This window comes from Nymphaea colorata, chromosome 1 (genome assembly GCF_008831285.2).
Source record: "Nymphaea colorata isolate Beijing-Zhang1983 chromosome 1, ASM883128v2, whole genome shotgun sequence".
Taxonomy (NCBI): domain Eukaryota; kingdom Viridiplantae; phylum Streptophyta; class Magnoliopsida; order Nymphaeales; family Nymphaeaceae; genus Nymphaea; species Nymphaea colorata.
The window spans coordinates 42,273,856-42,289,175 of record NC_045138.2 but is presented as its reverse complement, the minus strand read 5'-3'; the positions used below and the strand labels follow the sequence as shown (position 1 = coordinate 42,289,175).

Below are 15,320 nucleotides of genomic sequence, written 5' to 3'. Positions count from 1 at the left end.
AAAAGAACAAATAGAAGATAACTAAAATCAATTTTTTTTTTGTGAATTAGGAAGAGGAAAAGAAAGGAAGCATCACCACATCCCCATTTCCTTTCCTTGGTTTGGGTTAAAGGTTCCTAAATCCTATAGACTAAGACATAAAATAGACAAGGCCCTTACCTCTTGGAATAAGGCAAGTTGATGCGGTTAAATGTGACTTGTTAATTCAATGAAAACACCATAGAAGCCCCTGTTTGGATAAAGGATCCTAACTCCAACTAAGATATAAATAAATGAGATGCTTCGTAAAGTGAACTTAGAGATTCTTTAACAGTTTTCAATGTGGACCATTATGGAGTTATGCCAAAATGGCCACATATGCAGTCCAGCTCTTCACGCTTTGAGCAAAACAAATACAGAAGCTTGCCTAATTAAGTAACTGTGGAATACAAGCCATTTAAATTCCATGAATAAGACATACTTGAGCAACTCCACAAAGGATGTTCGAAATCATACTTACCAATGCAAGCTCTAGAATAAGAACCGTGAAATTTACAACTTGAATAAGAACTACAGAAGTGATTAATGAAATATATAGCTTGAATAAGAATTACAGAAGTGATTGTAGAGAACCATACTAACCACTGTGCTGAAAAGTACAACAATAATGGTTGTAGTGATGATTGTAGCATGGACTGGGTTCCACGTAATTCCAGAAAATGTGAACTAACAGATACATAATAATTCAGGTGATATACAGAAAGAGGTAAAAATGCCAACACCACGAGTATGTTGAAGAACTAACTCTAACCTGATTAAATGCCAGTGCAATAGAAATAGCACCTCGCATTAGACCAGCCCACCAGATTATAACCTGAAGAATATTGCATGTCCAAACTAAATTAATAGTAATAATAATAAAAAAACTTTGCATGAACATCGATTTGCTGCCTCTTGAAAGGATTCTTAGTAGAAGAAGTTACCATCCAAATCTTGACTACCAAAAACTAGCCATTTAGGTCACTTGGTTGTTCACACATGCATAAATATGAATATGATATAGACCTGAGGCACATACTTGAATCAGACAAAAAGGCATGCATTTTAAAGTTTAAGCATACAACACTTTATCTATTAAGTGAAATCGTGCTTACGATCAGATCATGTTCCTTTTCCTAGGAGTCTGTTCAACTATATATATATAATTGTACAAAAGCCAAAAAGATAACTCCGTGAGAGCCAAAGAGATTTGTCGGAAAGTATGGCCATTAACTTCCTGGACACGAAATCATGGTTGGAACCATTATGATGGGGCTCAATGTTGATTACCTTTTGAATGGATAGTGTGAGCTCCCATATGACTCCTGTCGGTTAACTTCAAAACATTTTTGGCTGCAAAGACTGGTCGACGAACAAGATCAAGATTGTGTTGGATTTTAGAAGAAGAATGGCTGCAATGTATGTCTGCCTGAAGTAGTAAGGAGGCAGAGATGCACAAGCCTAATGACCCCAATGTGGAGGATGTGACCCAATTTCATTCACGTATAGATTTGTTACAAATAAAAAAAAATGACAGGAAGAACATTATTACAAGTGTATCCACACACATGGACCGACTATACTTTTAATGTGGGATGTGGACTGACTTATGAGTTGCACATGAACCTGAACATGGACTACCTAACCTCAAGTACCAAAAGTCATGCTCTGTTACCTCTTATCTTCACTTTTATATTTTTAAGTGTTGATCTATCTCAATGTACTTTTGATGGTTGTAATGGTAAGGATTAGAAGAAATATATAACACTATGATTATCATAAAATTCCCCTCACTGACTGACCAGGGTCTCAGACCATGTAGCTTTAGTTGTCTGCTTTAGTATTTAATCTAGCAAATAGCAATAGGCTTTCATTATCTACTACTGCCCGACACTAGATTCCTTCTAAGAATTACAAACTAGTCTGACACTAATCTCATCTAATTTGTGGGCTTCTGCCGATTTGCATCTGTATGAGTAACAATCTCACGTGGTACTTTATTAACTTCTTTTGTTTTAATAACGAAGTCTGTCTCCAACTGTTCCTTTCAAACCTCAAAATCCTTCTTAAAGCACCTGTGCCTCTAGGGCTCATGCATAATCTCTGACGCTTGATTTACTTAGTAAACAACATCCAGGCTAATGGAGAAAAGGTATTGAAGCATATCAATTCAGTTCCTAATTATATGATTAAATAAGAACTCGCCTAAAAGTTTTACCTCTTATTTACAACAGCAAGAGAATGCTTGGATTCTCTCATCTCTGCTCTCTGCTCTATCTAAGAAATCAAGAGGATACTTGCATTGAGTTAGTCGATATTAACTTTTTGCAATGTCAACACCAAAAATATATCTCAGCTCTCCAAGATCCTTCATCTTGTAACCAAAACCGAAGTCTGCCTCCAACTGTTCCTTTTAAACCTAAAAATCCTTCTTAAAGCACCTGTACGTCTAGGGGTCATGCATAATCTATGACACTTGATTTACTTAATAAACAATATCCAGGCTAATGGAGAAAAGATATTGAAGCATATCCAATAATGTTCCAAATTATATGATTAAATAAGTCCTCGCCTAAGAGTTTTACCTCTTATTTACAAGAGCAAGAGAAGACTTGCAATCTCTCGTCTCCTCTCTCTGCTATACCTAAGAAATCAAGAGGATACTTGTATTGAATTAAAGTTGATATTAATTCTTGTCAATGTTGACACCAAAAATATATATCAGCTCTCCAAGATCCTTCATCTTGAAACTTTGGTTAAACAGATCTTTCAGTAATTGGATATGTTTGTGCAAATTGCCCACAACAATTATGTCATCTACACATATCAACAACAGGATAATCATAAACGTATCTTTGAAAATAAATATTAAATGATCAAAAGAGCACCTGCAAAACCATGGTTCTAAATTATGGGCGGAGCTTCCAGACCAAGATCTTGAGACCTGCCCTAAATCGTAAGATTCTCTATCTTAACTTCCATTTTGATATCTTCGACATATCAAAACACCTGCTCGTTTGCCTGTGATCTACAACCATAAAAGAACAATGAAAATCGCCCTTGAGAGTTCAATGTCCCATCATAGCCATGCCCATATCCTAAACTAAAACCCAGTTCAACAACTCTCATTTTGTGAGTTTAATGCTTCCTTTGAGTGGTAGACTCATTTACAACTTAAAATATTTTTTCCTTGGTCTTTCAAACAATTTCTTGTGTTTAATATTTATATAAGTTTCTATCATTCAGTCATTGCCTCCACACGGTTTTATGGCTAATTGATTTGATGAAAGCATTAAGCTCATCGTGCCTTTCAACCTGAAATAGAAAGAATTGAAATTCATAGAAAAAGCTGTCATAACCAACCGATCATAGAATTGAATGTTATATCCCCTCATATCTTCTTATCAAGGCCTGATGTCAAGCTCATCATTAATAATGTTGAATAGTCTTTACGTTAGGGTGTTTTGGATATTAAATAGTTTTAGGAACAATGCTTTATTAATATTTTTTTTTATTCTTGGAGCTTTTTGTAATTAGTTAGTTTTACCCTAATTCTCTTTTAATTAACAAGAGATTAGGGCAGATTAATGGGTAACAAATTCTTTTCTTTCAATCTCCAAACCCCAGCCATTACTTGGTATCAGAGACAAAGCCTCCTCCATCGCCGCCCGTGGCTTCTTGCTAGGTTTCGGCATCTCTCTCTCTCTCTCTCTCTCTCTCTCTCTTCTCTTATCTCCTCCTCTTCTCTTTCATCTTCTTCTCTATCTTGGCCTCCTGCTGATCATGGAAACAGAAGCACGTGTTAGAGGAATCTGATCACGTCTATGTGGAATACGTGATCAGATCCTCAAGTGGTGGCATGAATGTCAAGTCTGACATACGTTATCAGGCTGTCATGGACTGCATCTGGAGCAAATCCTGAGCCGCGTGTGGAGGTAATTGCAGCATGAAAAGTGGCCGGTGATGACCAGTTTTTTCTGCCTGTGTGGACCCATATTGTGTGGAGCTAATCCCAGATCATGTGGAGGTGCCTGCTGTGGACCAGTTTTCTGCCCTATAAGTCGATGACCCAGGTCGTGTGGAGGTGCCTGCTGTGGACCAGTTTTCTGCCCTATAAGTCGATGACCCAGGTCGTGTGGAGGTGCCTGCTGTGGACCAGTTTTCTGCCCTATAAGTCGATGACCCAGGTCGTGTGGAGGTGCCTACCTTATAAGTTTGTATTTTTTTTGGATCAGCAGGAAGGTTTTATTTGCAGCAGCATCATCTAGTCTAGCTGTGCAGTTCTGAATTATTTGCTGCTGCATTTTTCTAGTCATTCCGTGAGAAGTATCTATTTTCTGCTGCATCTTCTAGTCAACTTATGGAGTTCTGATCCTTTTAAACTCGGAGGGATTTTGGACAGCAGCCTAGTGTGGCAGATAATACTTAGACTGAGATCCATAATGAATACCAAGTTGTTGAGAACCCCTTCTCTCATGGTTCTAATGTTAAATTAGATGGTTAAAACTATGAAATTTGGTTGTGCGTGTTCATGATCTCTGTGATAGGACATCAAAAAGACCATGTGATTGAAGAAGATGAACCAACTGTTAAAAACAATGATGAAAAGAAGATAATAGCATCGTTATGTCATGGATTATGAAAAGTGTTCAATATTTCTCCTACCCCTTGCTTAACACACGACTGCCAAACACATGTTGACATTCTTGAGGCAGACCTCTTATCATGACAAGAATGTTTCAAAAATTTTAAAAGTTGGGGAGGAACTTCTCAAACCGCAACAGGTTGACCTGGAATTATCTCAATACTTTGCTTCAGTTAAAACAGCGTATGAATGATGAAGGCCCTTTGACTTCCTTTTCAGGCATGCTACAAGACTCATTTCGAGCAGACAATGGTGGCAAAGTTATTGGCTGACTTGTCACCTAAGTTTGAGGTATCTAAAATACAGGTGCTTACTGGAGCAAAGATTCCAGATCTTTGAGGCATATAACAGACTCAATAGATTGGCTATCTATCTCTCTCAGCCTCAGAGTGATGCTCCTGCCACAGGCTTAGCCGTGTCTGGAGGGCGTGGAGGACAAGCATCAAGGGGAAGAGGCTCAAGTCATGGTCCAAGGGGCAGAGGACTATTTTAGTGCACTTACTATGGAAAATCGGGACATGTAGAAGATATGTGTTGGGACAAACATGCTTTTGCCCCCTCTATACCTTAGGGTAGAGGATTTGGTGCTTCAGCTGGCAGAGGGACTTTTACTTCCCACTTCCCACTATATATATATATGTATGTATGTATATATATATATATATATAGGGGGGGGGAGAGACTAAAATCAGTTATATATATATATGTATATATATATATATATAGGGTGGGGGGGGGGGGAGAGACTAAAATCAGTTAGCTGCCAAATGTAGCTGGATAGTTTTTTTTGCTTTTTATTTGTGTCATTAAAAACCATTACAAAAGATGTATTCCATTGCTAAAAACTACAACTAAGCAATTGCCGTTACTAATGCACCTCTGGCGATGGTTTTTAGTGACAAAAAAAAAACCATGTGGCTACATTCAGCAGCTGGTTAATTTCAAGTCCTATACACACACGCACATTGTGTGAGTTTATGAACGTATGACTGTGTTCTGTTCCTATGATTTTTTAACGTGATTTGCACTTGTGTCTGCACCCACACTCGTACTCATGTGACATAGAACTATAGCATTGAAACATGAAGCACACAAACATGAAGTTTCAAGACAAGGAGATTGAGCCTCAGTTCATATATACAAAACATTGAGTGGCTCATTGTTCGCAAAAGAATTGACAGTAAATTGTACATTTTCTAAGACCATGTACAACTTGAGGAAGGCTGTTAGTCTACATATATGATTGCTTCTTGGATATGGATCAGATCAGTTCTTGTGTTCAAATTTCTAATTATATTGGTGGGATGTGGTAACAACATTGGATGCCTTTGTATTGGATATCAATGTGTTATTCTTAAACGTTGTTAGGGCATTTATGTCAGTAGTGAAAATAATAACATAGCATATAATCAAGGGAATTATGCAGATAATAAGACAGCATATAATCAAGGAGTTAGGTCATGTCTCGCTGTCTTCTATAACCATGACTACTCTTCTTCTCCTTCTCTTAATCTTCATGCAGGAAACCGTTGTGGTGACTAAAACATAAAATTCATCCCTTTGTTGATCCTGCGCAGACCACACACAGGATTGTAATATCAAGTTGGACTAAACTTGAGACACATTTTGGGTCAACTCAACCAAATAGTTAACATTGTGCCCTCACAAACAAAACACAGATAAAGAAACAGACTCATGGACTACACTTATATTGGATCCTAATAGGGCTTAACTGCACATCCATCCACAAACGTAGGTCAAACGATGCACCCACATGACAAAAGGGTGCAGAATAGAAGTGTAATAGAAGAAAAGTTCAAGAAAGAGGACGGGGAAGGAGTTGCCTGATGGGCCCAAGTTGTGAGTCCAATGTGGATAAAAGACCTCAACCTCATACTTATCCCATTAAATTGTACGAGCCAAATGCAAAACCATCCCACCTTAACATGGATATTGGATAATTTTGTTCCCAATCTATAATTCAATCACTCATGGCTTAGGTCCTTTGGATCCAATTGGCCAGTTTCTAGAATTACCATATGGATCCAGTCATTTGAAACATGTTAAAAAAGAAAAACCACCCATTGAAACATTACCTGGTGTCTTAAAGTAATATTAGAGTTTTCTGCTTTAGCACTCATGTAATTGGATAAAGCAGAAAGTGGGAATACAAAAGCAGCACGCCCAAGCAAGACTAGAAGTAGAATAGCAGAATAGATTCCAAGAATTACTCTGAAGCTGCAAGTTCAAAAAAAAGTATTAATGTTCATTACTTGAGAACGTGTAACAAACGGTTGCAAAAAGAGAAAAAAAAATAAATATATAAAATTAGTGACACCATATTCAACACAGAACATACAAAGATAAACAACAATTTCCAAAGTGTTCCTTAGGAAAAAGACACATAGCCTGGCTACAGAGGACAAAAGAAGAGGAATTCTCTCATTCATTGTGTTCATACTGTTGGCCTCCTTTTCTTCGCTATTTTGCTCCAACTTCTTAGCTTTTTTAGCTTTTCCCAATGAAACTCATAAAATTATTTGCTGCCAATCTTATAGAGGTGTTTATTTGATCCTAACATTTCTTTTTGACATCAGCCGTTCTAGTGGCGCAAGAAAACATGATGTTCAAAACACTACCCTAGAGTGTCCATTTGCACTTCCCTAGAAAGAGTAGAAAACAACCTAATCTAGATGAAGTACTGATACCTATTATAGTATGATCAGCCAGTGAAGCAAAGTTGATAAAAAAAATGATCATTACAGACATCTGATGTGAAAGTTGATCAATGCAGTCGAAAGCACTTGTTGTCTACTAGGTGGAGCTTGATAAACAAGCACCACCTGACAAGGAAAAAAAAGTACTTTTCACAAAGTCAACTGTGAAAAATAATAACTCTTAAGACAATGTACAAAAAAGTTATGGTGCATGCGTTGCTGCACTTGTTTCTGTTGTTCATGAAAAGATCAAGTTATTTGTCTATCTCAAATTTCTATTTATAGTGACTGCTATTCGTCTCTTGTAGTCTGCCCACTATTTTTCTTCGCTGCAAATGGTCGCAAATAAGGACAATGAATATCCAACTGAAAGCTAGACAATTAATTATCTTGAGATTGATTGTGTAGATTAAGATTGAATTGGAAAAGCCGTATGGATCTCTTTAGTCATACTCATCAGAACTGAGAGAAAGATCGAAGACCACATGAAGGTTGTGTTGTTCGTGAGCTGCTGAGTAAACAAATGTCCCCAGGAAAAGTGAAAACACATGAGCAAATTTTTTTCACCATTTTTCTACACTCCTATTGCAACCAACAAATTCCATTGACTAGGATACTCTTCAAAGTATTAAACCTAACAACCAATACTTTTCAAAGTAAAGTAGAATAGTTTGTCACTCCTATTATCATTGATTATCTCATTATAACTGTGGAATCTCACATCTTTGACCCCCCATTGTTTCATGTCAAGCATGTTTAGTTTCCTGATCACTAGTTTTCCTAAGACACCAATGATCATAAAAATGATACAACCCATTAACCTCACTGAACAAGGAGAAAAAGGGCACCAGGGAGCAATGTTCCACCAAGACACCATTTTGTGTTCCTCCCTCCAGTGAACATGGAGAAAAGGACACATGGGAGACAATGTCCTATGCATTCCCAATGTTTTCAATGCAACAAAAAAAAGCACATGAAGGTACAATGCTGGTTTAATCCTCAAAATAAAAACAAAGGGGTAAGACATGATTGCAAACAAGGAGGACAAAATTCTAAGTCCACCGCCAAAGATATGCAACAACTATTGATGACCGCACTATCCAAGATGACTATAAAGCAAAATGAGCAGGGAGAATGGTTCTTGGATTCAGGTGTAGCTACCCATGTGACAGGAAGTGTAGCCAAATTATCCCCTCACTATGATAGAAATTGTATTATAACAGGTGATAGAAAATCTCATCCCATTACACATATTGGAAATGCACATATTCAAAGGGCTTCCAAACCTTTTGAAACTATTTTTTCTGATGTTTGCCGGCTCGCCCCTATTGATTTCATGTCTAGGTCACGATATTATGTCTTATTCAATGGCTCTTACTCATGTTTTACTTAAATTTACTTCATGAAACACAAATCAGAAGTACTTCCACATATTTTAGAACTTCCACATATTTTAGAACTTCTATACCATGATTCAAACCAAATTTTCATACAATGTAGTGCATTTTCAATGTGATGGGGGAGTATTCTTCACTCGATTTTATTGAATTTCTACATGAAAAATGGATAACTAGACAAATCTCCTGCCCTTAGACACGACAAGAAAATGGTGTGGTTGAGCACAAACATCAACACATAGTTGAAAACGCCATAAGCATGATGCATGATACTAATGAGCCCACTTCTTTATTGACTGAAGTCTTTCATACAACTGTATACATAATAAATCATTCGCCTATGACACTATTGATGTCTAAATCTCCATATATCATACTCTTAGGCAAACAACTTAATTATAAAAAATTGAAGGTTTTCAGCTGTGTATGCTATGTTCACGTTGATGCTGCCTTAAGGAACAAGTTTCATGACTGTAATCACCCCAAATTTTTCTAAAAGATTGTGTTATTTTACCCAAGCGCAAAACCCAAATTTAGGCGCAATATTCAAATCCAAAATCCAAATTTCAGATCCAAATTAGATCCAAAACCTGAGTTCAGATCCAAATCGAGCATTTCAGACCCAAAATTCGAATCGCATTCAAAACGACAAAATTTGAGCATCGCGCGTGCACAGACCTTCCCTTTATTTTATAAACTCATTTCTCATGCCAAAACGTGTTTTGAACCTAAGTCGCACGCTCGAACGAGTCGACAACCGACTAAACCAAAATCAGATTTGCAGCAAGTTCGGAATCGCTCAAAATGGAGTCGACCGTCCGTTTTTAACAAAAGCTTTTCTTTTACACATTTTAAATAAAAAAAGGTTTTCTATATAAACAATATTTTTTTATTTCATTTTATTAGATTTCATTTTATTTTGTTTAAGTTTTAAAAAAAAATCTTAGAGCCCCCGCGACACACAGTCGCGCGTCGCGAGCGCGATTTCGTGCCTGCGAGTACGCTGCGCGAGGTTGCGAGCGTGACCTCGCGCACGTCACACGGCAGCACATTGCGCGCTGCTGAACGTGCCTTACAGAAGCACCAGGGCGCTGTTGCACCTAGTGCGCAACAGTGCAGGCCCCCCCTTTGTTTCCTCGCAAAAACTGCCCCGAGGGGGGGGTGGGTTGGCTTCTTTGGGTGGGCAATAGCCATGCCCACACCTCAAAAGGGTGTTTGCAAGGCTAATGGCCTATCCCCCTTTAGTGAAAACCTATTTTCTTAAAAATTTAAAAAAATAATTCAAAATTCTTTGAAATTCGGATGAAAATGGGGTGAAATTAAAAAAAAAAAATCAAATTTTGGGTTTTGGCTCTAAAATCTTTTATAAATACCCCTCATTCCCCCCCCCCTCCCCTTGGGTAAGAGTGGCTCTTGAGAGAAACCCTAAAGTATTCTCACTTGAAGACTTAGAGTTTCTTTTGAGCTCTCTCTCTCCCTCTTCTTCTTTCCATTTCTCCTCTTCTCTCCAACTTGAAGCAAGCTACAACTCTCTTGGAGACATCCACTTCATTATCTTGAAGATTCTTTCAAGGTAAATCCAAGATCATTTCAAGCATTGTTTTTTTCTTCATTTTTCTCTTATCTTCATATCCCCATGGCCAAAGGATAGATGAGATGATCTTTCATTTTCATGCTTGAGTCATGTTATTTCATTTCATAAAAATAGTCTTGCCTTATTCCCCCTCTTTCTTCTCATCTTTATCTCCCCATGGCCAAAAGAGATAGCACTCAATCTATTCTTAGAGACAAGATGCTATGCTCAAGTGTACTGGGAGCATGAGAAGATGAGATGATCTTTCATTTCCATTCTTGAGTCATGTTATTTCATTTCTTAAAAATAGTCTTGCCCTACTTCCCCTCTTTCTCTCTTCCTCAATTTCCCATGGCTAAAGAAGATAGCTCTCAATCTCTATTTTAGAGTCAAGAGGCTATGCTCAAATGCATCGGAAGCATGAGAAGATGAAATGATATTTCTTTTCATAGTTGAATCATGTTTTTCCTCTTAGTTGAATCTCCATATCTCTTTTTCCTTCCTTGAACATTGTCTACATATTATCCATGCATAGTTGTTTGGTTTTCTATTTATATGTGAATATATGACGAGAATGAGAGTATGGTTTGAGAATTTTTGTATTTATATTAATTTTTGAGGTTGGGCATTGTCCAACCCGAGGAAAACCCTCACGAAATATGTACATTTTAATATGCATTTGCATGTCATTTTGCTTGATAGTTTTCTTTTTAATCATCCGATTAGGAACCCTAATGAGCACTTTATCGTGTAGTTTGAACTTCTTTCATACCCAACGGTCGAAGAAACATATTCCCTTGCAACCAATGGAATAATAACATTCTATATTTATGTAAATCATATTTTCCAAAACATTTTCAAAAGAATACCCTCTCTAATGCGGCCTTGGAGACTTAACTTAGGTTCTTGCATGAGCCCAAGTTCCCCTCCGGCTTATATCAAAAATTGAAGTCGGTTGTTTTCAAGTCATTTCTTGATTTTAATACTCATAAAGACATATGTATATATACATGTTATATACATATACGTGCACATGAATGTCTTTCTTTGTCTTTCTCTCTTTATGATTTAACATACTTCTACAAACTCTCATATATATATATATATATATATATATATATATATATATATATATATATATATATATATATTCCGTTTTTAAATCTCTCTCTTTCTAAAATGATCTTCTCCTCTCTGTTTAATTTAAACCTCATTTTCACAAGATTTCATATATGTATCTATATGTATATATATACATATATATGTATATATGTATATAAATACATATCTCTCTTTCTTTTAAATATCTAATTTTATGATTTTCAAGATCTCTTTCTCTCTCTTCTATATTTCTCTCTATGAGAGTCGTTCATCTTTTCCATCATTTCAATATTTTTCTTTTATCATTTAAAATTTTAATTTTTCATTTGCCGACTTCATTAAGACCACAAAACAAGTAATGACTCAATATTAGATTCATGCTTGATGGTCTGCAACCCCAATCCATTTTAAAAAAAATTTCCTTTCTTATATATGATATTTATCAAAACAAAAATCTTAGATGTATGTTGTGGTATGAATGATTTAGATGAATGTATGGTAGGAATGCTTTAAATTAATGTTGTGGTAGGAATGAGTCATTTTTCTTCCAATCATATAAGATCAATGCATCCATGCATTCACCTCTACTTAATATCACAAATGAACACAATCGCATCTTTAAAAGAACTTAAGCAAGATGAGATGAAGTTCTAACTAGGTGGTAACCGAATTGGAACAAAATCTCAAACCTACTTAAAGTCTTAAAAGAACACTAAAATGACTTTAAATGATTTCTCAAGCTTTCTAAGTGATATTTCTCAATTCTAGTTTTCTTGAAAATGTTTCACATTTTCAAGTAATTATTCAAGAATCTTTTCAAATGTTTGAAATATCAAACTTTCAATATTTTTCTACACCGCATATAGAATGAAAAAGATGTTTAAGCCAAAACAAAATGCATTAAAGATAAACATAGCCTTTGGGTTGATTACCCTATGTAAAGGCACCGGGAACGGTCGATCCTCGTACTAACGGGCTAGTCCCTTTCTTTCCTATTTTAAAACAAAACCTCATTTTTCTGGAGCACTCCAAAACCAACCAAAAAATTTTGGGAATGCAAACAATGACAAAGCTATTCAATGTAAATTCGATGGATATGTCAATGAATATAAAGGATTTCGATGCTATGCTCCAACAACTAAACATATCAAGACTTCAAGACATGTTACTTGTGATGAGCATAATTTTGATAGTGTTGACGGGTTTTGTTGTCCGGGTCCGGATCCTTACCCGATCCGGTTTGTCCTAATTAGGACTACTTATATCTCTGTAAACCCTAATCTTAAAGTTAATGAAATTTTGAAGAGAGAGAGTGTCTGGAGTCTAGTGGGCACTAGACCTCCTCACCCGTGGTTTTTCTTCCCTCGTGTTGAGGGTTTTCCACGTTACATCTGTGTGCTTTCTTCTACTCTCGTGCATATTTTGTTTCTACATGGTATCAGAGCCGTCAGACTTGGAGAAAACGAAATCTTGTTTTTCTAGGGTTGTGAAGTTCCAACCCTGACTGCCGCCGCTACCACCGTCGCCGTCGCTACCCCCACCGCCGCCGCTGCTGTTGCTGCGCCGCCGCTGTTGCCGCGTCGTGACATTGCCTCCGTCGCTGCCCCACCGTGGCCGTGACCGTCGCCGGTGTCGTGACTGCCGACGTCGACTCTGCCGCCTACACCGACGCCGACATCCGACGCCGTCGTCTGTTCTCGGCGCGCGCGGCCAAGCGCCGCCCTCTGCTTCCGCCGAGCACTGCTTCCTCTTCTCTAGGTTACTGCTGCTATGTGTGTTCTTTGGCAGCCACTTCTAACTGGCGATCATGGCTGACTCGTCTTCTTCTTCCGTCAATACTAATCTACCTGATGTTGTGTCTGCGCAGACTGATCATGTACCAGTTCAAGTTACCACCATTCAACTTACCAAGGAGAACTATTCACGATGGTCTGTTGCGATTACTATGGGGATTGCTGGGCAAGGACGCATTGCCTATGTGAATGGGAGAAAGGTTGAACCTGCTGCAGATAGTCTGGCTTGGGATACATGGTTTCTTGAAGACAACCAGGTAAAAACCTGGATTGTTAATTCAGTGTCCCCAGATATCCAACCCCTCATTCTTCGTAAGAAGACTACAAGGGATACGTGGGTTATTTTGGAACAGATGTATGGTCAAAAGAAAAGGAAAGTTCACGTGTATCAACTTATGAAATATGTGTATTCCCTGCGCCAAGGTGCTCTCTCGGTTGCAGACTTATAGCAGCATTAAAATCTAAGTGGGAGGACCTTGACTATCATTCTGATATTACATGGAGGTGTCCTCACGACCAGATGCAGTATATGACTGATAAATGGGAGAACATGGTATTCCTTTTCTTATCCGGACTGAATGATGACTTTGAAAATATAAGGAGTCAGATTCTTAACTCTGACGAATCATTTAGTATTGAAGATGTTTATTCCCGAGTTGAAGCTGAAGAACAGAGAAGGCTGCTTTCTAGTGGACGAAAGGGGGAAGAACAGTCTGCCTATGTTAGCCGTGCCCCTGTGGGAACTCCTTGTTCTTCTCGAAAATGTACATATTGCAAAAAACTTGGTCATACTAGGGATTTTTGTTGGGACCTGCATCCAGAGAAGAAGGATAGTAGGGGAAGGTCTTCTAGTGGGAAGAAGCCTGTATCGTCTGCAACAAGTCTGAGTGATGGGAAAGGTTCTATTTCTGCAGAACAGATTCGTGAGCTACGAGCATATTTGAGCAAGATTGATGTTGGTCAGACAGATACACCAGATGAGGTGAAGATCAATCAGGCATTGGCTGTTTTAGGGGGAGAAGGTACTTCTTATATGGGTGAATGGATTGTTGACAGCGGTGCCACTCATCACATGACTGGCAACCCCAAGCTTTTCCATGACTACAAGCTATCCTCGGGAAAGGAACGTGTGTCCCTTGCCGATGGTTCCTTTACTTCTATGGCAGGGAAATGGAGTCTTTCCTTGTTAAATAATTTTTTAGTTCATGATGTCTTACATGTTCCCCATCTTCCCTTAAATTTGTTATCTGTCAGTAACATTACCAAGGAACTAAAGTGTGAACTTATATTTTCTGAAAAACGTTGTGTTTTGCAGGACTTGGTGACAGGAAAGAGGATTGGGATTGGTTTGGTGTCTGATGGGCTGTATCGGCTTCCTATACGCGTTGCCACAGCTCTTATGTCAGTAGTCAACAGGACAGAGAAGAAGGAGGAAGAGTGTCGTCAGTTATTTTTGTTTTGGCATGAACGCCTTGGTCATCTCTCATTTGGGAGTTTGAAACATTTGTTCCCTGAACTATGTTCTAGTTTAAACATTTCCATGTTATCATGTGATGTGTGTCTGTTTGTGAAGCATGTTAGAGCTTCTTATCCAATTTCAAATAGTCGTTCTAATAAAGCTTTCTCCTTGGTTCATTCTGATGTGTGGAGGCCTTCGGGCATTCATTTTCGTGGTGGTTTTCAATACTTTATAACTTTTATAGATGATTATTCAAGGTGTACCTTTGTGTATTTGTTGAAAGATCGTAGTGAGGTGTCTCACATTATTGAAACTTTCATCCTCCTAGTGGAAAACCAGTATGGAAATTCTGTCAAGACGTTTCGGTCTGATAATGCTTGTGAATATATGTGTCTCACTATTGAAGAATTCTTTTGAAAGAGGGGGATTGTTCATGAGACTTCCTGTAGTTATACCCCCCCTCAAAATGGGGTTGCTGAGAGGAAAAATCGTCAGTTGCTCAATCTCACCCGAGCCATATTGTTCCAAAGAAATCTCCCAAAATACTATTGGGGAGATACAATCCTTACTAGTGTCTACTTGATTAATCGCATGCCTAGTCATGTGCTAAAGGGTCG

The 15,320-nt window shown here is 37.9% G+C and overlaps 1 protein-coding gene across 1 annotated transcript in view; it reads right to left on the bottom strand.

The window, feature by feature from the left end:
- LOC116246894 (sodium/hydrogen exchanger 4) overlaps positions 1–15,320 on the bottom strand; it is a 53,810-nt gene that overhangs the window by 3,000 nt on the left and 35,490 nt on the right. The window contains exons 12-14 of the mRNA XM_031618802.1: positions 6,760–6,901; positions 791–853; positions 622–705 (exon numbers count right to left, since the gene is read on the bottom strand). Coding sequence (XP_031474662.1) covers positions 622–705; positions 791–853; positions 6,760–6,901 — 289 coding nt within the window. The remainder of the gene's footprint in view (positions 1–621; positions 706–790; positions 854–6,759; positions 6,902–15,320) is intronic.